Raw genomic sequence first — 25,566 nt, 5'->3', positions numbered from 1 at the left:
CAAAGCTTTTCTACCACATTATCCAAATCTTTTTTGCAACAATCTCCATATTTGACCAAAAAATAAAAATAAATAAATAAATAAAAAATAAGCAACCCAGAAGAAAATATTTTTATGACTAAACAAAATAAGATTATTTACCTAAAACTGAAAAGTGGCCGCCTTAGCGCTAGGTGGGGGTAATCAAGCATCGCTACAATTACACTCATCAATGCCGTTGACTATACAGTAGTGACTTTATTTTTTTGAAATAAAAGCTTTTTTCCCCATTTTCCACAACTCTTCTGCAACTATCCCCATATTTGACCTAGAAATGATTTTAATTTTGCATTTATTATAACTTTAAATGAAAGAAAAGAAGATTCTTTAGCATAAACATGAGAGTTACCGCCCTACCGCTAGATGGCAGTAATATTGCGTTAATACCCCTTTGTCCCATCGGTTGTAAACCGCCTTGATACGAAGAAGAAAGTATGCTCCCTTGGAAGAAGGAACACAAAAAATAAGGGTCTTCCCCTACTAAGGGCCCTTGGTTCTGAAACCTACATAGAACGTGAAATGGAAACAACAGAACATCAAGATCACCTGTACACCAACAACGAAGACGATGACTCCATTCCGGTGGATTTCACCTATAAAAGTAAGCGTTGAGGTCTTAGAAGTGAGAAACGAAGCTAACAACAAACGTTAGGAATTAGCTTAGTGTCCTTCCAAGACTCCTCCTCAATGAGGTTCGGCATGAGATGTTTAAAACCCAAAATTAAGACATTTTTTTATAACTGGTCTTTTTATTTTTTTAAAGTATTTATTAGTTTTTCTTCATTATCTTTAGTGGTTTTACTTTGCTAACATCACAAGGATTTCTCTTTTGGTGGACAGTTATGTTTTCACTGTCCTGACTTTCCTACTTCATCATTCAGTGAAGCGCGAAGAAGTGGAAGAATTCGTGAAGCTGAGGGCTTCAAACGATCACCTCTTCTCAGGAAAAAGATATGCCTCCATGTGGGCGTGGAGGTATGATTATTACGTTATTTCATTTATTGTGTAAGACCCATATGGGGATCTATGTAAAAATTGTTTATAAATAAAGATTGATTAGATTTGAATAGACATTTAAAAATCATTAAAGCATGTAACCACGTAAAGACTTATTCATATTTTTTTTAAATATTGATGACACTTTGTGCTCTTTGAATTATTGCTTTATTTTTATTTTCTTTTTCATTCTTTAAAATTTTAAATTTCAGGTAATGAAGATAAAAGCTGATGTATCCTTAAAATATAAACTTTGTGTTACTAAATTGTGATTTTTTTTTGTTTTAACATTATTTGTTTGTTCCTTCTGGCTGCAATTATTCATTTCTTTTGTTAGTTTACTGTATGTAAATCTATGTTCTGTCATGTTCATGTTCATACCAAGGTGCAAATTAACCTTCTCGTAATTTAAACCTTTATCTAATTTAAGCCCCAAATAGAAAAAATAAAAAAGGAAAAAAAATGAAATACAAGATGTTTGTGACAAAGCACCTTTCAGAAAACAATAAATAAACAAAATTGCAGACGTACTGGATTGAGTCAAATGTAAATAAAGTTTGCTATAAGTTCTTTTTATTTTTTTAATGTATCTGCTAGAGAGAGGACCAAAAACATCAGTTTACCTGACAAACCTTTCAGCATTTGTTGTGTTAAAATAATTTCTTCTTGTAGTGCCATCCTGAAACATATGGGCCTGCAGTGCAAGATGAGCCACTATCAAGCATCTAAAAAATGGGAAAACTTGAAAAAGAGATATAAGGTATAGAAACATTTTCTATTTACTGGTGCGAAAGGAATTTAGTGCTTATTTTTCCCTTCCTTCTTCTCTCCAGGAGCTGAAGTATCCTCCAGAAGGGGTGACAGAGTGCCCTAATACCTGGTTTCTGTTCTCCCTGATGGATGATGCCCTGCACGATCGACTGCAGGGAAAAGCTCCCATCCTCACAGCCCCCAATGACTCCAGTAATGGTGACTTCCTGCCCAGGTGCAGGCCCAGGAAGAGAAGGGCACCTGTCACAGAGATATCTTTGGCTAATGATTTGATAGCTGGCGGGCCTGAGATTGAAATTACGTTAAGCGGAGACGAAGATGGAGAGGAAGCGGTAACATTGGAGGGAAGCGGGTTGACAAAGGGCTGCACGCTGGAGGTTTTCGATAAGGAGGACGGGAGGAACAATGATTCCCATAAGATGGACAGAGAGCGGGCGTTATGGCGTAGAGAGAAGGCGGTACTGGACCGGGAACTCGCCGCTCTGGAGCGAGCTCGGGCTTTGCTGGACCGGGAGAAGGCCACCTTGGAGAGAGAGAGGGCCATCATTGAAAGGGAGAGGGCCCTGATGGAGAAGGAGAAGGTGATACTGGACAAGGAGAGAGACGTCGTCCACAACGAGCGTGTCGCTCTGGAAAAAGAAAAAGCAAGCCTGAACAGAACTTCTACAGAACCCGCAAGAGCTGAGGAGGAAACAGGAAGCAGCGGGGCTGTGAACTCAGAGACTACCGACAGAAAAAAGCAACTTCTTTATTTGTTTGAAAAACTTCTTGAGGGTATTTAATCCATTTCTAACCCCTTTTTTTCTGCTGATCGTAAGTCATTTCTTAAGCCAAAGAGAGTCAAAATCCTCCTTTTTGTCACCTTTATAGTATTAATAAAAACGTTGAGCCACTCCTAGTTGGGAAGGGTTCTCAAAATGACTTTATTTACTTGTTTTTTGGTACACAGCACACAATAGAAGGCTAATTGCATTATCTTTAACCCTACCCAAGAAAAATAACCCCCAAAACCCAGCCTTTCCTTCCCAAATCAAACAAAAGTCTGACCCTAGATGTTAGAGTTCTTGGTGCAAGCTGTTGTTCATGGCAAAACCAGTCATCATAATTCATGTGTTATGTTACAGTACAGACTTTACAACCACTGATGTGTTTAAATGCATTTTTTTTATTGCGTAATATACTCAATTTTTTTTGTCATTAAGATCCAGCTTCAATAAAACTTATAGATCACAAAGAAGTGTTAGTCAATATTCTTCATATAACTTTTTGATTTTTACAAAACTTATTTAAACAATGTTTGGTTTGGAAGGACAGAACATAAAACTTTGCTTTTGAGCATATTTACTAAACTGAATTTAGTCAAGTTGCTGAACATTTGAGTCTTGAGAATATTTGTGTTTTTTTTTTTCGTTTACCCAAAACAAAAGGACAGGAAGATGTAAAGTAAAAAGTGAAATCACTTAAGTGATGATGAGAAACCTTTTTAAATACATTTGTACCACGTATAAGCAGCATGTTTGACAGTACAGGTAAAAAAAAAAAAAATCTATTGCAACACATGGCTTATATGAGAGGTGAGATCACTGTAGTCTGTGTGGTCGTATGTACAAACTCGTGTCCATATGGTTGTGTGCAGGTACGCGTGTGGTTAAATGAGGTTCCCGATGGGTATACGGGGCAGACAGACGTATGCCTGTGGGGTCTTGCTAAGGTTGATGGGGTTGCCGTCCAGGCGAATGTCCTCCAGCGCATTTCGGATGTAGTTAAAGTCGTTCAGGTTGCAGAATGTGTCCTCGTGCATCATTTGAATGTTGTTACGCTGCAACAGAAGAGGACAGTTATTTAGACAAAGCCTTTTTTTTTTTTTAACAGAAACTTAAAATGTAAGGAGTGTGAAAGGAATCGCTGAAGTTTATGATCAAGTAACGTTTTAAGCTACATACACATCCAATAAAAAGTCTAACAGCGCAAAATTTTCTCGTTCATGCAAAGTTTTTACAAACTAACTCAGGCTCTATCTACAAAATGCAGGGCCATTGAAGTGTCAGCTAAACCAGGTCAAACTTTGACCAATCAGGGACTTGGATTTGGTAGTGACGTATGAAACAGGCGGTGAAACTCAAACTCAGAAAATAGCTGGTTTGAACCCATGTGTGGTGATAAGCCTGACATTTTTCAAATAAAGATAAACCAAAGCCACTCTCCTGACATGATGGTAAAATCCATATCTGCCATTGTGAGGACGCTATTAATTAACTAAACTGTTTCCGAACTGATTTGCACGACTTTTCGGATCAATCCTCTTCCAATTATAGGTTGTGGAAATGTGCTAGTAGAAAAAGATAGAGAAGCCCCTCCCTACTTGTCCAGTGTGAACACCATGGGCTAAATGCGTGTCAAATGACTGGCGTGTATGTTCTTCAGTCACCCACACGGGGGTCGACCTGCACTGGTAGTGGGGGTTATTCGGTTGTTTGGGCCCGCAGAGGGTTGTAGGGAGGAGAATCTTAATGGGAGCGCACGCGTGTCTTGTAGTTAGCTTGAGGTTCGTACGACCACCTCAAGTGACGTCAATGAAATGGAACGGCTGATCTAAGTTCCACACATTTGTGGCGTATGGGTGATGCTTTCATACGATGCCCTTATGCCACACTAGTCGTCAGAGTGCTTGTATAGTGCCTGGAGGATTCCCACACATACTACACTCCGTCTGATTTCCTCAGTTCTAAACCTCAGGCTGCGCAGTAATAGCACCCACTTAAACAGGCCCCTTGCGCAGTGCCCTGGATTAGGGGTAGTTGAAAAAAATGAAAAATCTATACACCCTACATGTGTGTACCCTTTCATACCCTTGTATGTTGTATGGGTGTAAGCTATGACCCATTGCTTGCAGCAAGCCCATTGAAAAAAAGTATGCATGAACATTCTGGCTCTACGGGCTTAATGAGCGATCTACAAGCTTGATATTTACAGTGGGCCCCCTGGGTGCTCCATATGGGTTTGCCCGCTCTCTGCCTGCAGACAGTCCCTATCCACTCGTTAGGGCAGTTGTGACTAAGGCTTTAGGAACGTTGACATTAAACCAAGCCAAAAAAGTCTCAGGAATGCAGGACAATCATTTCATTTTATCCAGCTAATAAGGCAAAAAAAGACTCAAGTTGGAGGACCTGTAGGTGTAGAGATCGCAGGCTCTCTGGTAGAGGCACTGGGATGTAATCAATGTTGTTGTCTGTTAGGTAGAGGAACAGCAAGCCCGTCATATCCTGTAAAATGATAAGACAAAATTTGTGAATGATTGGTCGGGTAAAAGTGCTGCTCATTCTTAAGTCATCTAAGATAACAAAAAAAAAAATTGTTTTTGCTTCGATCAGCAGGGATGTATGTCTGAGACAGAACTACATACTTTAAAGGCCTCTTTATGGATTCCCTTCGAGCCGATGCTGTTGTGGCTGGCATCAATCAGAGTCATGGTCTCTGGGAGCGCCGGCAGCTGTGTGAGGTGGTTCTGTCGGACAACCAGCTCCTCGAGTTCAGGAAGGCCTATGAAAGCTGTGCCATCGATGGCAGTAATCTCATTGGCAGTCAGGTCAACCCTTTTCAGCTTGTCTGGAAGAGAAATGATCTGGTTTTGATTAAATACTAGATTTCATACTTTTTTAGTCTTGCTGGAGAGAATGTCTTCTGCGAAACGTCTTCAACTTAAAAAACAAACTCCAAATTACTCTTTTTAAAGCTTTGGAACCACATTAGATAAATGAGAACCATCTCTAACATGTCAGAGAGGAAACCTACTCATAAAGGCAAAGTCAGACTTGTTGATCTTGGTGATTTTGTTGTAGCGGGCATAGAAGTGCGTAGTCTCCTTGGGCAGAGGTGGTACACTGTCCAGCTTCAAATCATCACAGTAGACTGAGGTGCCAAGGCATGTGCACAGCAGGCAAGTGGGCATACCTGGGCCAAATCAAAAACAAGTAGATGAAAGAAACGTTAAAAGGATCACGGTAATGCATGATCTACAGTATGCGAGGTAGGTGATGTAGAAATGCTTCTCCGGTTCTTATTAGCTGTCCTTCATCAAAGTTTGATTTGCTTTTTTTATTTGGTAATTCAAATCTTTGCATCTTTGCATTAAGCCCTTGTAAATAGTGTATGCAACATCATAAAACACATGAATATGGCGTTGAAGAAATTGTATACCTGTTGCTCCTGTGGCTTTTTGTCAAGAGAAGGAAACTTAAAAAGTAGGAGCATCAATCTAAAATGACAGGACACTAATTGCCATGACAACGTGAGGATGAGCCATTAATGGTAATGCAGGCTAGTTACATATTCTCAGGTTGTGTCCGCGTTCCCTCGCTACTCAGCGCACTATATCGTGCGCTCACTATTTTGCCAGTCTATCCAAATCGACAATTCCAAACTCCAGTGCCCTGGTAATTTCCCAGTAGTCCCTATGAAAAACTAGTGTGCATCGATTGACTGTATATGAGAACTTGATTGAGTGCAACATCACCCATAGAAAATGGCAGTTCCAATGAAACTAAGTCAATTCGGTCGCCATTTTTTCATGAAACAGATGCCACCAAGATGGAGCTAGACCGCGTCTAGCAACATTTTTATGGAAACCACTCGCACCAATCAGGAGTGAACTTGTTGGAAGTCCCAACACCCACCAGTAGAAAGTGGTATCTGGAGAATCAAATGTTTTGAACATTTGACATTGTGAGCTATACACATAGCTGTAAACTGATTAGCCAGTTTTTAGCTTGAAATACTTGCACTACAGAAAAAATAGAAAAAAATTAGGACTGGCAAGGACAAGTAAAAAGAGATCAGAACAAGAATGGTCAAAATCCCATAGACTTTAGCTTCTTGGAGTCAGAAGGTACGTCATGTTTGGAATGCGAGGCTGGAGGGGTCACCCAGTCCATTTCTCATATACAGTCAATGGCACCTATGCTCACTAGATTGGCAAATATAGACAATGCAATATGAGTTTTAATTCATTTTTGTCATTTGGCAAAACATGAATGAGAATGTATTTTCTTTTAATCATCCAAGTTTTTATCATGAGAACACAGATTCATAAATAGTCTTCGTAAAATGTTCATATTTATTAGGTTTTTACCTGGGCTAATGGGAGAGGTCATATTTGCCGTTTAAAAAAAAAAGAAGAAAATAGTGAGCACGGGTTTAAATTGCGTTATAATTCAAGGGCACTAGATTTTTTGGGAGTTAGGGAGTAGTGAGGGAATTCTGACATAGCCTTAAAGTGTCACTAGGTTGGCACCCTAAAAATAATCCTAAACCAAGTATTATCTTTAATGAAATAACAAAAATAAAAATAGTAGTAAAATCCTTAAAAAGGTCAAATTTCCCAAACTGACTGGAACCAGTCCAGGTTAGATCCGGAATGACAACCTCTCCATGCATGTTGTTCTGTATTAGAGTTGCTCAGTACTGACCTGATATGTCAATCTTAGGCTCATCAGGCTCCTTTGGCTCAAAGGGCTCTGGCAACCCTGAACTGTCTGTTTCCTCTATACTAGTAGCCCCCTCCTGTGGGGTCTCTGGTGTGGTTGAAAGCACCCTCTCCTCTTGTTAGAGACAAGATTAGGTGTTAAAGAAACAGGTTAGATCATCATGGACACACGACTGGACATCTGGCAAATCAGCAGGCTGCTGTTTGCCGCAGCGAGGCTGTCTTTTTTAGCTGTGTTAAAACAATAGCTGAAACATTAAGCTGAAGAATGGATGTTAGACTAAAAGTATTTGACATTAAAGTCCCACTCTGATCATCTGATATTTTTCTAAATCGTTTCCAGTTGTCTTTTGTTTATGATTATGACAATTTTACCCAAAATCAGTTGTTTCTAGGTCGTAGTTTCTGGAGAGCTCCAGTAGTTAATTAGAAATTCGCCACGGGTTCAGAGTAGCACAGTTAGCGCAAAGCAACCCCACTGCCCTTACCCTACCTGTTGCTGACAGCTTATAGCAGGGAGCTTGTGGCCTTCCCAGTGTATTCTCTAAGTCATACATAAGGTCTTTTAAGGTCAAACAAAATTTGCCATTTTCAGCTTAATTTTCTTTATCCAAGTCCTCCATTGTCAGAAAAATGCCACAAAAAGATGTTAAACAAGCATTTTCATCAGAGTGGGTCTTTAATAACACAAAGTATGATTTATGTAGCAGTTATGCAAGACAACACAGAACACATACACAAAACGCATGGTAAATAGGATTTTAGTTGCATGTGTGTAATGTTGGAAGAGATTTAGCATTTAAAGGAATCATAAAAACGAATGCTACGTTCAAACACATCGGCCTCGTCAACTGGCATAAATCTCTTGCGTTGCTATCCAATTTTTTTAAACCAGTTTTCAGGCTTTACGTAGAAACTGGCTGTTCATTGAATGCGCGCTGAAAGTTTAACTGGTTGAACTACTGAATTACTGCTTGAATGCCAAACAGAGGAACTTTTACCAATCGGGGATTCTGATTTGGTAGGGATGTATGTGTGAAACACGGAACTGCCAACTGCAGTTTGTGCCCTGCAGGACTTATATGACACCAAGTCTTTTATATATCGGAATAAAGCTGTGAAAGAAAAAAGCTTAGAGCTAGACTCGCTTTGACATTTTGCCTCTTCCTATTGTGAGGACATGTGCTACAGTCCTGTGTGAACACCATGAGCACATTTGTTCGGCATGTTCTTGAACGTGCCCACATGTGTCTGGTGTGAACGTAGCTTCTGACTTCGGAGTCCTTGTCCACTTAAATCTTGCCATTTGATATTGAGGATCAGAGTAGACGAATTGCACAAATGCTTTATGACATTTATGATACACACCTTTTTCTGAACCTGTGCTCACAACACACAGCTTTATTTCTTTACTAACACATTTCTCACAAATCTAGATTTAAGACTGACCTTCCTTGGTTTCAATGATTACAGTTACTGGTTCCTCATCGTCTCCAGAAGTAGAGACACCAGAAACCCCGGAGGTCCCGGAGATCTCTGTGTCTGCAGATGAAACTCCAGAGATCTCCCCAGAAGCAACTGATGCTTCCTGAGGCTCATGCTTGGAAATGACAAACGGCTTCTCGTCTTGTTGGAGCCAATGGTTGGGGAGGTGAAGTTTAAAATGAATGATCAGTAGTAAAGTGTAGATGAGATGGGCAGTTAGAAAGAGATAAAGGTCAAAAGACAAACAACAAAACACCAATGATGAAGATCAACATTTAACTACATTTAAAAAGGAAAGCAGTTAAATGGAATTAAATCAAAAAGCACGAATGGGATAAAAGACAAGTTATTAACAAAAAAAGTTGACAATCTTTGTCAAAATAAGAGTACTAACCTCCAGATATTAAAGTTATCCCAAGGTCCCCGGACTCAGCAGGGTCTCCAGAAACCCCAGAGCTTCCAGAGGCCCCTGAGATTGACGGGTCTGGGGAGATCCCAGACAGGTCCCCTGATTCCCCAGATTCCCCAGATTCCCCAGAACCAAAGGGGATTTCAATGGAAATTCCAGAGTGTCCAGAGGTCAAGTCTCCAGAAGCTCCAGAGGGAGAAGATTCAAATCCAGATCCTGAGGTGTGCCAAGGTATTGTAAAGTCTGTTTTTTCTGAAATCAGGAACTCTCCAGATCCCTCAGAGCTGATTAACGTCTCTGAGGCTCCAGAAATCAGAATAATATCTCCAGAGATCAGCAAATCTCCTGATTCTCCTGACCCAGAGGCTCCAGAAGCTCCTGAGGTTCCGGACCCAGACCCAGAGCCCCCCAAATCCCCGGAAGCATGAAGAATATCAACAGGCTCCTGACGCAGCTCCACCTCTTGTTAGAGACAAGATTAGGTATTAAACACACAGAAGAACACATCATTGATGAGTTCTGGAGATCACAATGATGATTTGGTTAGAAAGATGACTAAAAACACTCGACACATTTAACCATCGACTGCTAGTTAAATGGAAAACATGCAGCTGGAAAATACAACACACCAGATGATGTTTGACAACAATTTTTTGTAAAGCTGCCTCCACAACTTCATAAGAAAAAGATCTCCTCTCAAAGTGGATCCACAGACACTCATAACAACCTTCTAGATCCAAGTAGGCATATTTTTCAGACCTTTCTGTGTTTCTGGACCCATCAGAACACCAGACCCCCCAGAACCCTGAGGGATGGGTTGGGGCCTTAGGGTCAGCTCCTCCTCCTCTCCTTCCTCAGGCTTCTCCTCTTCAGGGAATGTGTAGTCAGGTAGAGCCATTGTTTCAATCTCTATCTGAGAAGAAGACAGCGGCAGTAAGTCAGAGAAATCTGAACACCAAACAGAGATTTTTAACCACGGTTGCCTAGCTGGCATGGTTTAATCTTTAACTTTAAAGATAGAAAGTGGTTGCTTTAAAGATATAAACTTTTTTTATAACTTGGTGCAAAAAACATTTAACTGCAATAAACAGTTTTGAAGCCTTGAGAATCACATTATTTTGATTTGTCAAAATTTTGCCTGAACTATAAGAATACAATTTCAGAAAAACCACAAAGAAAGTGGACACCGATTGGTCTCTAGCAACAGCACATACTCAAATTTTTCAAAAAAGAAAATAAATATCGTGATGCTCTTTACCTTCTTTAAAAGTAAAGAAGGATAGCAGAAATACAATTTGTACATTTTTTAGTTTCTTCTTTTGCTTTATTTGTTTAGCAAGCAAAACTACGGTGGCCCTGAAGTGCAAACCATTCAACAAATCACTCGATACAAAAACATTTTTAAGATCACAGCAACAATTTAAAAAGCGTATTACATATTAGAAAACAAAACAAAATTTCAGAAACCAAAACATAAAAAAGAAAAAAAAGAAAAAAAGATTTCAGAAAACAAAATTAATTTCCAGGAAAAAAAAAGAAATATTACAAAATGAAAACATTTCAGAAAAAAAATTAATTTCCAGAAAACAAAATGAAATAAAAAAAATGAAAACATTTCAGAAAAACAAAATGAAATATTAAAAAATGAAAAACATTTCAGAAAAAAAATGAAATATTAAAAAAAGAAAATCATTTCAGAACACAGAATGAATTTCCAGAAAACAAAACGAAATCTTCAAAAATGAAAAACATTTCCAAACCGGAAGAAGCAGGTACTATGGGACAACGCTGATTGGATGATGATGTTTGTCAATCATTTGAACTGAAAAGTATTTTAAATGAAGCGATGACGGATTTTATCGTCCAAACAACAATGTACTATAATAATCCACGTATTTCCCATTTACATATTAAATCAAAAATGCAGCAAACAGATAATGAAGGTTTAAATTATTTTTTGAATATTTCGTCTGAAGCAGAACGGTCACCCGGAAGTAGTTTGTGTGGATGACGTCCGTTCTGCAGGTAAACAAAGAAAGGGACGGTAAAACGTTAACATAAACGTTAATCTTTGAATATTTAGCGGATGTGATGACAGAACGCACGCAGAAATATCAACACCAACCAGGTTTACAAATGTTTCAAAATGTCGTGAGAGGATTCTGTCTAAAGCAGCAGCTGCGAAGAAACGGGTGTTAAAGACGGCGCACATCAGGAAATGCAGTCCCGCCATCCACTGATAAGGTATGGAGGCACATTTGTTTGATCTAATAAATGTAGCGTTAAACGTGATTTCTAGGTGGGTGTTTACAGACAGATCCAAGATCTTTCAGTCATACGTTAATGACAGGTTACCTCATCAGCTGGAGAGGGGGGGGGGGGGGGGTCACGTGGGCAGGATTCTCAGACAGGTGTACCAGCAGCATAAATCAGCAAAGCTGTCAGGTAAACTGCAGCAGTTTGTGTCTCAGAATAACAGTTATGAATGCTTCTTATTCACACTATTAAGATCTGTGACTTTAGAGTGTGTCAGTGCACAGAAACATGACAGTAAATGACTGGATGTGCACATCATCAGACACGTCCAGGTGTGTAACTAAAGGTGGCAAAGTCTGTAGTGTAAAATAAATCTTTAAAAAAAACGTTTTAGTCTTTCAGGCAGAGGAGGAATACCAAATTGTTTTAGAATGTATTTTTTATAAGACTGAAATAATGTATTTTATTCTGAGTTTGGTGTTTTGACCCCTCCCTAATGAATTTCTGGTTTAACCCATTTTCTCCTCATTTTGATGAACTCAACTTTTTCCTGAATGAAAGATGAACGGCAGCTGATGTTTTTCTGTCAGGGATTTTTAATTTATTAATTTATCTCTGTCAGGGATTTCAATGGAGCTGGAGTCCAGGGCAGAGGAAGCTGCAAGCATGTACGAGCAGGAACTGGGGTCCCTTACCTGTGCATCTTCCTCTGGATGTGATGCTGAGCAGCAATGTGGACAAACCTTTCCTGACATGACTCTTTTTGATATAGTTGTTAAGCACAAACAGACTTTTCCCAGATGCATTTTTTCCTCTAATAAATGTGACTGACAGGTACGCTGAGTAAATGCTGATTGTAAGCGCAACATTTGATTGACTGCATGAAGAAGCCCATAAAGGAAAATCCACAACTGTTTCTTTGTTTCTGTTACTGAATAACGTATTCATGTTAAGTTTTCAATAAATATACTGCATTGCTATGAAACAAATTTGTTTATTTTCATATCCATTATTACAATCCTCACGTCAGCATTCAGTTTTGTCATTGACAAAGAAACATTTCTAAACAACAGCTTTGAAAATCAAACATCAACTTTGTTAATAAAGCTTTAAAACCTAAAATGGTAAACATGGAAAAACTCCTAAATGAAGCAAGTCTAATATGAACATTTTAAACTGGAGTTTTGCTTAAAGGAACATTAAGTTGTTTGGAGTTGTACAAGTGTTTGATGCGATTCCTCAGATGTGATTTCCAGATCATCAGCCCGACACTAAAGCCAGGAATTGTGCTTCGTTTTTCACTCCCCACTGCATCATTTACAACTAATCAGGCTTATGCAGCAGGTTAAAGACTTTTTTTTAAAGGACCTGCAATTTTAAAAAAAAAAATTAGATATTAAGGTTAAATAATATTTATTGATTACATTTCACATAAATCATGGTGACTTGGCTGTACACTGCACAATGATATGAATGACTTTAGTCTTCTTGTATTCCCATGTAGAGCTGCCATCTGTTCTGCAGCACAAACCTTTCTGGAACTTCGCTTTGAGAAACTTCACCTGCAGAAATATCACATGTTAATTCAATTAAGTATTTTATAAACTTTAAAGTTCATTTTTAAGTTTCAGTATATGTGTATATGCATGGTTCAAAAATATACAATGCACTTTAATATTATTTCCCATAAGAACTTGTTTACTGATTTCAGTCTTAAAGTCGATTTTTAGCAACACTGATGCCATATAATTACTGTAATTACTGTATAAATCACAGAATCAGGCTGGCTCGGAGCTTTTTCTCTCATGTTGTCACCAAAAACGGGAACGGCTCTCATGTGAAGACGGTTCGTCTCCATCGGGTTCTTTTTGCGCATGCGCAAGATAAAAAGAAATTATCTTTTCAAAGCAGCACTTTAACATCCTAAAATTAACATCCTTAGAGACATGTGACTGACAAAAGAAAAGATCACAGAATTGATTCTTACCTAAAGATGATTGACAGCGTGAACCTCGCAGCCGTAGACATTAGCGCACAGCGTTCAAAGTAAAAGTGCTCACAAACTACTTCCGGGTGACCGTGTGTCAGGCGAAATGTTAAAAAAATAATTTTAAAGTTCATTAACAGTTTGCTGCATTTTTTATTTGATATATAAATGGGAAATACGTGGATTATTATAGTACATTGTTGTTTGGACGATAAAATCCGGCATTGCTTCATTTAAAATACTTTTCAGTTCAAATGATTGACAAAAATCATCATCCAATCAGCGTTGTCCCATAGTACCTGCCTCTTCCGGTTTGGAAATGTTTTTCATTTTTGAAGATTTCGTTTTGTTTTCTGGAAATTCATTCTGTGTTCTGAAATGTTTTTCATTTTTTAATATTTCATTTTTTTTCTGAAATGTTTTTCATTTTTTTTCTGGAATTTTTTTTTTCTGAAATGTTTTTCATTTTTTAATATTTCATTTTTTTCTGGAATTTTTTTTTCTGAAATGTTTTCATTTTTTAATATTTCTTTTTTTCCTGGAAATTAATTTTGTTTTCTGAAATGTTTTTTTTTTGTCATTTTTGTTTTTCAAGTTTTGGTTTCTGAAATTTTGTTTTGTTTTCTAAAATGTAATGCTGCTTTTTAAAAATTTTTTTTTTTTTTAATTGTTGTTGTGATCTTAAAAATGTTTTTGTATCGAGTGATTTGTTGAATGCTTTGCACTTCAGGGCCACCGTACAAAACAAAGCAGAAGCTGCCAGAAAGTAGAAATTGATTTAATAGCCAAAGAATGATCAAACTAATAAAAAGTTCTATATTGTTAACATTTTATATAAAAATTTTAGTAGTTTTTGAAGACCCGCTCCAATCAAAATCATGTTTTTGGTGTTTTTAACAGGTTCTTGTGGAATTTTTTCATGACGGAGTATATTTTTACAGAAAATTGATCTTAAACTTATATTTTCTGAGCATAATAGCCATGCCCACAACTCATACGTGAATTTCTGATAAACTCCTGCTGCTCTGTAGAAACTATGTTCTATATTAGAGCATTTATTTAGATTCTGGCTATAACGACTTAGACCACTGGAAACTTTTTGAAAATAGATCAAAAGATGACCAGAGAGGGTCTTTAAGAAAAAAAAAATGGTGAGACTTTAAAATTAAGGCTTTATGACTTAGTATAGAGTTCACTGAGAAATCAAAAATTATTTTTATATTATAATTTTAGGAGGAAAAAGGTAAAAAAAAAAGCCCATCACATTTATCCAGAGAATAATTTTGAAAAATTATGTATTTTTCCTTTTGAAAAATAATGAAACAGATTTTGAACAAAGATGTCCCAATCTCACAATGTTAGATGGCAGCTAGATGGCAGCAAACTCTCATAAACTGAAATGACATGAATCCTTTTAGAGGTAATAAATAAAAAAAAATTAAGAAAAATTAGAAAAATTATATATATATATATATATATATATGAAAGTCCATATGGAAGATTTCTATGATTTAAGAAACTAAAAATGTGTTTTTATGAAATTCTAAACTGAAATTAATTAGAAACTCAGTTTCATATCAGCTTGGTCATTTATTAGTTATTATATGATCACAAATGTTCCGGAGACAGAAAAAGTCTTCGTTTCAGAATCGCAAAAGAGAAATAAATGATAGCTCTCTTTACCTGTCAACTATAAATGACTTCACTAGCACCTTTTGTTTATAAAATATATATTCTTCAAATTTATGTTTGCAAATGTATTATAAAAATGCCCTGAAAAACCAGAAACATCTTACTTGTAGTCGAAAAGTCAAAAGGTTTCAGCTTATTTGTGATTTTACTGTTTACTCCGTGTTTTCCTGATGGAACCTGCAGTTCCTGTCATCCAACAGAGGAGGGCGTCCCGCTCCCACTCCCCAGCACAGGTAATACCTGACACTATGGATGACTCAGCCCTCCAAGGAGTAAATGGTCCTTGTGGAACCAAGACACACACGGTAGCTGCAAAGATCTATATCTGCGCATTTGCAGTTGACTTTATCAGGGATCCACTGCTAAAAGGTGGCCAGAAAACAGGGGTACTGTGACTTCATAAATGTAGAAATAAAGAAATACACTGCACTGGATGTCACTTGCTGAAACATTTAGGAAACAAGGAAACTCTTTGAAGAGTTTGTTGACAGTTCTCGCCTTCATTTCCCTCCCGCTTACTCAAAAGTAAACAAATGCCTACGGGGGGAAGAAGAGGTGAAGAGATGGTGACCAAAAGCATAGAAGGGAATCAAACAACTGCAAACAGCATGGGAGTATACTGGAAGATATGCTCTAAAGCCTCCTGTGATGCAACTCACTTACTATTTGCATTCATCAAATGAAAGACAAAACATCACAGTGACCGTCAAACTCGTGAAATGAGACATTCATCAAAAGAAGCCGTGGTTTTACCCGAATCTGCGTGTTTGTTGCCACATTCGAACAGCATGTTATACTGTCAACTGCTTTTGCCTTTCTACCATTCACATAAACCCCAGCTTGGCATTTTAAACGGAAACAGTTAAAAAAAAAAAGTTACTTGAGTTGTAAAAATGCAATTAATCGAGCAGTGAAAGATAAGTTTTACTGTAAAGATGAATTTGCTACAATAGTGGTGTGAAGAAGAAAAAAACTGTTATTTTTCTGCATGGTTAACGCGAAAAGTGGACAACGATAGTTCAAACTGATTAATAGAGCATTTGGCTTTTTTATTGGCGCTGAATTTAAAAGAAGGGAGTTGAGAGCTTGTTATTTTCTTGCATTTAAAAAAATAGTTTTGTAAAATGTAAAAATACACAGCTTATGTGCAAAATGACCAATATTCTAAAAGCATGTTAAAAAAAAACAGATGACCTTTGTTCCAGTTGCCATTTACAAGTCGTTTTAATAAAAAAAAAAAAAAAATTATAGTAGTTCTAAAGAATTCCTGTTGCACTGCAGAAACTTTAACCAAGAATTTTTGCAAAAAACGGCATAATCATGATAACAATTCCACTGGGAATGCTTTTACAATGTATCGAAAGATGATTGGAGTGGGTCTTTGAAGTGAATCCTCACAAGAGCTATGAATACTTCGGGAGCAGAGGCTGTTTGCTCTTTTGGGATGATAAAAATAAATCAAAAATAAATCATTGACTGTCCGAGAAGAGAATTGCATTTTTAAAACAAAGCAGATGAAGTGTTTATTTGATGTTAAGATCCTAAAGTGAACAAACAAGTTCAAAACATGGACGATTAACTTTGCAAATTACACAACTCAATAGGAGCCAGAGGTTTTGTAGAGGTTTACATCTGAGATGTCAGGGCTATCTGGTAGCTTGAGCCCACCAATGTACCATAACTCTGTCAGATGGTTACAGTTCTGGCTGATTGATTGTTTCCCATGTTGGAAACTAACTTATTTCCACTTTTGGATCATATTGTAATTTTCAAAGAATCTGAGAGTGAACAGAAAATCCCAACACTCCAGAATCACTAATAACTTGAGAATCTCACCAAGTTTTCCAGTTTTAACCACAATGATTTGCTGCAAACAGGAGAGCTAAGCCACTTCCTCCAAATGTCCAATCTAAAAATCAGTCAAACTAAAAGACAGTGATTAGAGTCTCTGAATGCAGCTGACTGAAGATGATTTGCTTGAATAACAGCGCAGAAGAGTTGCGTTCCTCTCAAAACACTGAAGCCTCAAAGGGAAAGAGGAGAAATGCCAAACTAAAGCTGGATTTGAAAAGGAAAGAGTCAGCATTCCAGAGGCACAAAGCTCTTAGTCGCTTCATTTGCCATTTTGTCTGTGTCCATGTGGGGAGGAAAAACGTCTTCCAACTTTTAAAGAAGTGCTGTTAATTCAAGTCAAAAGTGAAAAAGCACAAGAAGAAAGTTCTCATAATTGTAGGTTTAATGAAAGATTTGTTTGTTACAGAGGGAAATATTCCAGTTGAGAGCTGGGAAAAAGAGGAAAACAGACTCAAACTCAGACATCCTTGTGACAATTCTGAACATTTTTAATCCCAAATGTTCCGTCATGTTGACTAGGATTTAAAGGCAGCGGTGGCTGCTGGTTAAAATAGAGAATGGTTTTCAAAAGGAAAAATTCCTGACTTGGACATATGCTTTATCTGCACTGGATCAGCGGTCAGGTTTTACATAAGAGCGTGAAATGAGTGCAGCCCACATCAGGTTCAACTTAAGCTGCGGACTCAAAGGCAGCCAAGTGAAAAGCCTTTGCAGATATTTTGCCTGCTGTCAAATTGACCACACTTCATGTAATTTCCTCGATTGGTTACAAGAAATTTGGTGAAAACCAGACTTAATCCCCTGCAGGCTTGTCACAAATAATTAGCATTGGTATGCACTTCAATTGAAAACCTATGGAAAAAAATGGATTAAACCAACAAGAATTAATTGAAAAGCAAAAGAACACAATTTTTTTGGAATCATAATTTAGTTTTGATTACAACTGAAGCTAGTTATTGGAATCCTAGCAACAAGACAAACCAGACTAACAGACAGACTCGTCTGCTTTTTTGTGGCCGTCAGATTTTATAAACTTGTTAAAACTTTATGAAGATTGGACATCTGGCATTAGGAATTTTGCACATGTGCATGAATCTGCCAGTTTTCGTTTATTATTTCTGAATTAGGGGCTCATTATGAAGTCAATATATTGTAAAAAAGTAATACATAAGGAGGAAAATGTGAAATAAATAAAAAAAGAGGTAATTATTAAAAAAAAGTTGCAGCCCCCATTTGACCTCACTCTTTAGTGAGGTGAGTATTTTCAAAATGGGGGCTTTTCTGTTTGAACTACCTCTATAGCAACTATTTTATGTTTTAGTCGCCTGGGGTGACAAACAGGTCTATGTAATTTTCAGAAGAATCTGGAAAAGTATGCTTTTGGATATCCTTGGCAACAGAGGTTTTTTGTTGACCACGCCCACATCCCCTAATATTTCCATCTTGTATATTATATTGTTTCATTGAGCATGAGGTGGGGATTTGTGCGTTACATTTTCACAACATGGTGAAAATGTGAGAGCAACAGTGAAACGCCACCTCTGTAAGCTCGCCACGCCAACGTCGTTCAAAATGTACAACTTCTAAAACCAACTTTTTCTTCCCAAGTAACTTTCAAATGATGCTCGAGAAGTTGTGAGGTGATAGATTGAAATTTGTATGAGGACTCGGAATTTGTAGGTGGGCTTACAGGTGATATTTCTGGAAAAGTCAAGATTACCTCTTCCAGAGGTCAAAGGTCAGCAAAACTTTGGTTGTAGTTATAGACTTATGTTGGCGACATCTGTGTGAAATTTTGTGAAGATTGTGCGCACAGATTTCTTTTTTGCCATATTGTGAGGTCCTGTGGCCATTCCATAGCTTGAAAACTTCCTTTGGATATCCCTAATTAGTGTGTTTTGGTCTCATTACTTGATTTTGAAATATTTTGGCCCCACATTTTGGTCCCACGTGTCAAAATTTCATTTTAACCAAACCCAACAAAACCCAATTTTGGTGGATTTTGAGTCTGGGGCAAAATGTTCACTCTAAGGCACAGTAAGAGAGAAGAATTGCAAAAACATGGTCCTTGTAATCCAGGACTCCTGCAGGACATAAACAGTTAATGTCCCAAAAGTCAGCTCTTTCACTATCAGCAGTTTCCTCAGTGAACCCAGCGACTTCAGTTTTCAACCAAGAGTAAAGTCATACTTTGTGTATTTTGGTGAAGTTTTGTGAATTAACCAGTGTCTTGCCTGCTGGAGATGCCAGTGTACATTGGTTTTGCATGGTATCCTGCTGCTACATGCATATTTAACCATTGTGGATTTGAGGGCACCATGCACAGCCGCATGCGTGCATGCACCGCCAAGAAAGTAGCCCTTCAACAGGAGCTTCTTTCTCCTCAAGTCTTCAAAGTAACAGAGCTGTGTACACTTTTTGCTATAGCTATCACTCCAACTATCAAAGCAGTATCTACTACTATCTTCTTTGAAAAATGTTGTCAAAACGTAAGCCCTTTAATGAATTTTAATTAAAAAAATTTGAGTAGCTCGGATGCATATACGTGTTATTTGAGGAGGATCTACAGATGAGATGCAGATAGGCAATTTCATGACTTTTATAGCATATACTCTAGAAAATATGGATATTGATTTCTAACCCTCCAAGTCTAATGCTATGTACACACCAGGCATGTATGGCACATTCAAGAACGTGATTAACGTAGGTTTTTGAACTCACTTTTAGCATATGGGTTCACACAGGTCTGTTGCTACCCGATACCAGTGCAAGTACCTACAGTCCGAAGAGTCTTGGTGTGAAATGTCGAAACAGTGGAAATCTCATGAATTTTGCTCAAGGGCTTTATTTCACAGCTCTATTCCGATATATTATAGACTTGGTGTCATATAATACCCGTCGGGCACAAACTGCAATAATTCATTTCTCATTAATGATCAAATTTTCCAACTGTTCCTACTTCCGTGTTTTGTTAAGGACACAACAAATCTGAGTTCCTGATTGGTCAAAGTTCAATTGGTCTAACTTTCAGCGCAGCATCTAATTCTACACAGAGCTCGCAAATGACCTTAACTTGTGTACCAATGCAGAGGCTCAAAACATGCAAATGCGCGCTTTTACATAGACTTTTCATTGGAAGCGGTCATTCAAACACATGTTTCTGAGCCCATTGTCAACGTAGCATTACATTTTTTTCCTCATCTTAAGCACTTACATCATAATGCTAGCAATGAGCTTTGCACTTACATTGTGTTGTATATTAATCCAAACAGACCTATCTATATTGAAGCATAAAGCTTGGTAAAAAAAATTTCCTTTTTTGTGGAACCACACATTTTCCTACCTCAGGTTCATCAATCGTCAGTCCATCTTCGTAGTCATAGGTATCCTCACTTTCAACATTGTTTAGTTCCTCATCATAGTTGGCATCGTCATAAATGTCCAGGTTTGCTTGTCGGGAAAATCTGGGGCTGGCCACTGCTGCTTTGAGGACGAAGAGTCCAAGTACGAGCCTCACAAACATCCTCATAGTCCACCTTCACAAAGACAGAAGATGAGTTACATAAAAAGTCTTTCTACTATTAAAGACAGAACTCTAAACTAAAAATTTATCAAAACAGCTTGAACACACTTTGGGTTAACAACTTACAGCCTAAAAAAAAAGTATTTTTCTTTAAGGACTTTTTTTGCTTCATAATAGTCCAGAGTTTTGGCACAGTCCCCCTCCATATTGCTTCAAACTAATAAACTGATGACTTTGGGTCATTAAGGTCATTGAACTCATTACAGGTGCAGACAGCTTATGCATTGAAATACAACAGACCATGTATTCTCATTGCCAGAAGCTCCGACTGTTCCAGGATGCAGATACCTTTGCTTAATAAGAATGCAGAAAAAAATGCTCCTCGTGTTTAGCACAAGTATGTATTGTATACAGTAATGTAAGTAGTTGCTAGGATTGTTGCATTTTGTCTCGCGTTAGCATTAAACAGACTTTACTGAGAAAAACCGTTTTCCTCTATAACAGCCCTAACTGTTCATAGGGATCTAAATTTAAAAATTGAGGAAAAATAAGGTTTTCTTTAAAATGGTCAGGAGCCTATCCCAAATGCCTTTGGGTGATGGTGGGTGCACCCTGGTCAGTCCAGTCCATCACAAGGCCAAGATGAAACATTTCAGATTAAATTTAAGAATTTTAGTAACATCCAAATCAATTAGATAAGTAAAATGAAAATAATATTTTGATACATATGCCAAACTGGTTTGGATCCTTTGTTTCAGTATTGACCAGACATACTTCATTCTCTAATGTTTTAGAACCCACTAATGGACTTAAGCGTCTTCAACCACTTCTTATCCTCTTCTGATGTAGGATTTTTATTAATTTTCTGATGCGTGCTGTCTGCATTTTGTGCACATAGATGTTTTAGTGTAAGCAGATACAGCCACTGTCCAAATTCTTACATCTTTATGAATTTCTTAGCCCTTTTTTCACTCCAGCAATCTCTAAAACGTGTTACCACCACCAAGTAAAAGACAACAATGTTTCCATCTAAAATCTTTCATTTTGAGCATGGATAAAGTAAAGTAACAAATGAACAAATACAATTGAACTGCATATAGTACATACATGTACACACACACATCCACAGATATACCGGTACCCATATACACATCTACACAAACAACAGCCCAAAAAGGGACTGGAAAGAATGAAAAAGCTCTAAAACTTAGCTCAAGATTTTGACATTTTCAAATGTATTCTCATCATGTCAATGTCATTGTTGAAGTTTCTACCAAATGGTGTCACATCAACTTTAATATCAATTCATATCAATATTTCATTTACTTTGAAATCAAAATAATCTTGTTGATTCCATCTTTGAAGTCAAATTTTCTACATTTTCTAAGTGTTTTTGAAGGTTGTCTCATCCAAAAATTTGTTATTTTGTTTTTTGTCTTTTCTAAAATATTGAGTTTTACGTACAAAAATATTCTTTAAACTAGTCAATGTTATTGGAAAATCTTTCCCATCCTCAATTTCAAATGGCTTAATTTAGTCTTTTTTGTTGCATTCATTTTGCACATCTATTTATCTTGTATCCACTTCTTGCCATTTTGTTTGTTATAGAAAGATTCGTTTTTAATTTGATCATGCAGTATCTTTTTTAATAAGGAATAGATAACACATCCGTAGTGGGAGGGACGTGTTACCATGACAACCAGAGTAATTAAAGAGAAGCTGCTTCCAGGACTTTTAAATATTCAAATTTCTGTTTACTTTCAGACACAGAGTCCCATGCGACAACTGGATTCAAGAAAAATGACAATTTGGCCAAGACATAAAATATGTATTTTTACATATATTTATTTCTAAAATTCAAATTACAATTGTGAGGAAAAAAGAAAACGAATAACAAGAAATTGTCAGAGAAGTTCTTGGCTGTGAACCTGAAATGCGTCCAGACAATTCTTCTTGATTCTAAATGTTACATTTTTACCTGTGAGTCAGTCTTGACTGACAGGCTCCTGTTTGCACTATTGTTTCCTTTCTTATCTGCATAAACCTCATGATAATAGGGAGCCACATGAAAAAGGTAAATGCCTGTACTGTTTGGCATGTAGACACTAGTCTTGGTGTAATCATCTTGAAACATTATATAACAAAAGTACACCTGTAGCAGGTGCAGCAGATTACTTGAGATATCTGAACCCCCTAAAAAAGCAAAGTAAAATGAAAGGAGAGCCCACTGGGCCAAGACAGAGAAACGGAGGGGCAAGGAAAGATGAGAAGAAAGGAAGAGTACGTTGAACGGGGAGATGCACACAAGATGTTGGCCCTCAGGGTTAGGTGGAGCAAGCGAGGAACGTTGTGAGTGAGAAAGAGAGCCTGGTTTCTTAGCTAACCCGACCCCTGGCCTGTACAGAGGGCCTTTATGAGGCCCGGCTGCTGCCCGTCTCAGCAGTCAAACTCTAAATTCCACCGAGGTTTGTGGACAGGATGGCAGCGAGCTGCTGCTGCAGCTTCATTCAGCAACGTCAGTGTTCTCACACACACACGTCCACATTCACACACGTACTTGGAAAGATGCAGTCTTCTCACAGATGCACACTTTGTATTAACAAGCCTATCTTTCATAGAGAGAAAGCTGAGAGACCTCGGCTTCTATTTTGAGATGAGGGAAAAAAATAAACTGAACAAACAAGCAGAGAAACACCTTTCCAGATTTTTAGGTCACGACTACAACCTGGATGACAGGAGGACAGGAGCATGACAGAGACCAAACCTTTTTTTTAGTGGCATTCTGACAACGATCTTTTCTGACAGGAGTCACTGAGACCAGTCGAACTGAAAGGATTAGACCACAGACAGAACACAGGTGTGCTTTTATGTGTAGACCCTCACATCCAGACTACCACCGTATTACGTTTGGCTTCACACTGACATTCTTGACTTCCAGTATCCGTGGTATATCTGCAGGTTGCAGAACACTCTGACACTTAACTAAAAATGGTCCAAACTGGCAGGTGAGAAGACATAAACAGCTTAAATGTTACCATCTGATGATAGCAACAGGAAGATTTTTGCTTAATAGCCTGGATTTCTTTAACTTCTTAAGACCTGGCATCCACACATTTTAGAAATCACATTTTGGGTCATATCACAGTAGTCAATTTTGCTTAACTGTGGTCCTATGACTTCATAGATGAGGGTTAGTTTTAAATATTAGATGGGTCTAAAGAAGTTAATGAAGAATAAAAGACTGGCGTTACTTAACACCTGTTTAACATCTGACACATATATGCAGAAAATTATTAAATTACTTGCAATAAATTATTACCAAAAAAGACGTGTAGTTTTTTGGGATAACTTATGAAGCAGACATGGGAGTTAAAATAAATCATCTGCTGAACCTACCAATTAGTGTAAGACCTCCTGTTAAAGCCCTGAACAGTAGCAGCTAGTCATGCACCTGGCTAATCCTCCATGCCTGAGAACCAGTGAACATTGCACAAAGAACACTTACCCCAGACTCCTGCTTTCCCGAATGGTCCCTTCAGCCGTGATGGAGATGCTGAGGGCTCCGGGTCTTGGCCAATGGTGAGAGGTCGCACAGGGTGCCTTAAAATGGGAGGGTGTGAAATGTGTGAAAAGGTGCGTGTTTGTATGTGAATGCGACAAGTGTCTAGGTGTGTGTATGTGTAGGTCTGTGCTCCCTGACAGACCTGAGTGCCCCGCCGCGTATGTGTGAAGGTAGGCACTGAGGCTGATTGGACCAGAGCAGATTGCTTTTGGTCACTCTGAATGCACCCACCCCAGACCGTACACCCGCATGCACACGGGCGCAACACACACACACACACACACACACACACATTTCATGTCGAACACAAAAAGAAACAGAGCAATGGCCTCCCCAAGGGCACACTCACTTTTAATCCTTTACAAGCATTTCCTTTGTTTTTTTAAGAGTCAAATCTGACTGAAATACTTGTCCTTTTCCTGAGGTGAAACTTTGGCATGTGTTGCTTTCATGTATGGGGGGGATCTATGGGGGCCTTTGTACACAATGAGAGCTCTGTCAGGAGCCCCTGTTAGCATGGTGCTGAGAGGAAGTTCTGGTTTGAAGGAAGGAGTCTTTTTCGGAATGAAGCAAATTTTCTCTTTGCGCTGCCACTTGAGCAAAGATGTGCTAAAGCTGCAAATCTGGGATTAGTCAAGTGAGATTTGTACCAGAGTTGATAAAAAAGCCAAAGAAAGTTTAAAGTCAAAGAAACCCAATGCAAGTTGATTTTTCTTGTAGTTTGCAAAAGTCCAGGTTTTATTTCAAAGAAATGCTTCAAACAGAGTTAGACTTTCACTTCTGAAACAAAAGTGGCTGAACACTCACACACAGGAAGCACATGAGGTTTACTTGGCTCAAATTTTGTCTCAACCTGCCCACCTTTCTAATTCCCTCATTTCAAGGTAACTCTAAACCTTCTGATGACTGAGAAGCAAAGGATAAGGTGATCATGCCGGAAATCAGTCTGCACCTGCAGCATAAGCCGGGGGCTCCATCCAGAGCTTTTGTTCTGCTGTGTACATTCTGAAAAGGCAAAGAAACAAAAGAAATCAAGCTCAAAATATCGGTTCTTCAGACACTGATGGATGGACATGATACACCACAGAGCCCATTGTACACTGCTTGAAAATACTCAATTTTTTGAGCCCTTTAAATGTAAAGACTGGAAGTTTATCAGAAATTCTAAAGTGGGATAAATCCCCATTATGATTAAAAGTCTGATGGGCTCCACAACTTTAATAATGTGAAATTCTCAATCTACAAGCACACCGGGGATGTGATGCGTATTCATGACCACGAGTTTACCCCATGGTGCTCACACTGGACAAGCAGGGATGGGCTTCTTCTTTTTCTGCTGTTTACTAGCGCAAGTCCACCACCTACAGTTGGAGGAGGCTTAGTGTGAAATGTTAAAGTGGTGAAAACTTAGTGAGTCTTGCTTCAGGCTTTTTATTTTACTGCTCTATTCCCATATATGCAAGACTTGCTGTCATACCTGGCTGGAATTGAATGACACCAAGTCTTTTAT

General features: G+C 38.1%; 2 protein-coding genes and 2 long non-coding RNA genes across 6 annotated transcripts; 2 read left to right on the top strand and 2 right to left on the bottom strand.

Moving 5' to 3' along the window:
* The first annotated feature begins 444 nt into the window (after positions 1 to 444).
* Positions 445 to 3,043, top strand: si:dkeyp-38g8.5 (uncharacterized). 2 transcript variants are annotated; one of them, XM_004083063.5, is made up of 4 exons: positions 445 to 640; positions 921 to 1,014; positions 1,708 to 1,795; positions 1,869 to 3,043. In XM_004083063.5, the coding sequence occupies exons 1-4, from the start codon at positions 559 to 561 to the stop codon at positions 2,586 to 2,588; spliced, it is 984 nt and encodes a 327-aa protein (XP_004083111.1). In that variant the 5' UTR covers positions 445 to 558; the 3' UTR covers positions 2,589 to 3,043. The 2 variants fall into 2 exon arrangements, with proteins under 2 accessions (XP_004083111.1, XP_078797697.1); XM_078941571.1 differs by lacking the exon at positions 445 to 640 and adding an exon at positions 645 to 731.
* On the bottom strand, positions 2,706 to 24,275 carry epyc (epiphycan). Of its 2 annotated transcripts, XM_004083062.5 has the most exons (10): positions 24,000 to 24,275; positions 20,315 to 20,507; positions 9,942 to 10,095; positions 9,168 to 9,644; positions 8,738 to 8,914; positions 7,272 to 7,403; positions 5,599 to 5,757; positions 5,210 to 5,412; positions 4,974 to 5,069; positions 2,706 to 3,625 (listed from the first exon to the last, which is right to left on the bottom strand). In XM_004083062.5, the coding sequence occupies exons 2-10, from the start codon at positions 20,498 to 20,500 to the stop codon at positions 3,455 to 3,457; spliced, it is 1,755 nt and encodes a 584-aa protein (XP_004083110.1). In that variant the 5' UTR covers positions 20,501 to 20,507; positions 24,000 to 24,275; the 3' UTR covers positions 2,706 to 3,454. The 2 variants fall into 2 exon arrangements, with proteins under 2 accessions (XP_004083110.1, XP_078797689.1); XM_078941563.1 differs by lacking the exons at positions 8,738 to 8,914; positions 9,168 to 9,644 and having other exon boundaries at positions 24,000 to 24,232.
* On the top strand, positions 11,194 to 12,349 carry LOC144989331 (uncharacterized). The gene is made up of 2 exons (XR_013653477.1): positions 11,194 to 11,426; positions 12,061 to 12,349. It is a non-coding gene; the product is annotated as an uncharacterized LOC144989331 (long non-coding RNA).
* LOC144989332 (uncharacterized) lies at positions 12,835 to 13,548 on the bottom strand. Its single transcript, XR_013653478.1, has 2 exons — positions 13,426 to 13,548; positions 12,835 to 13,000 (listed from the first exon to the last, which is right to left on the bottom strand). It is a non-coding gene; the product is annotated as an uncharacterized LOC144989332 (long non-coding RNA).
* Positions 24,276 to 25,566: the final 1,291 nt, after the last annotated feature.

Source organism: Oryzias latipes, chromosome 23 (genome assembly GCF_053564925.1).
Source record: "Oryzias latipes strain Hd-rR chromosome 23, Olatipes_Hd-rR_3.1".
NCBI lineage: Eukaryota > Metazoa > Chordata > Actinopteri > Beloniformes > Adrianichthyidae > Oryzias > Oryzias latipes.
This window is presented reverse-complemented; position numbering and strand designations above follow the sequence as displayed.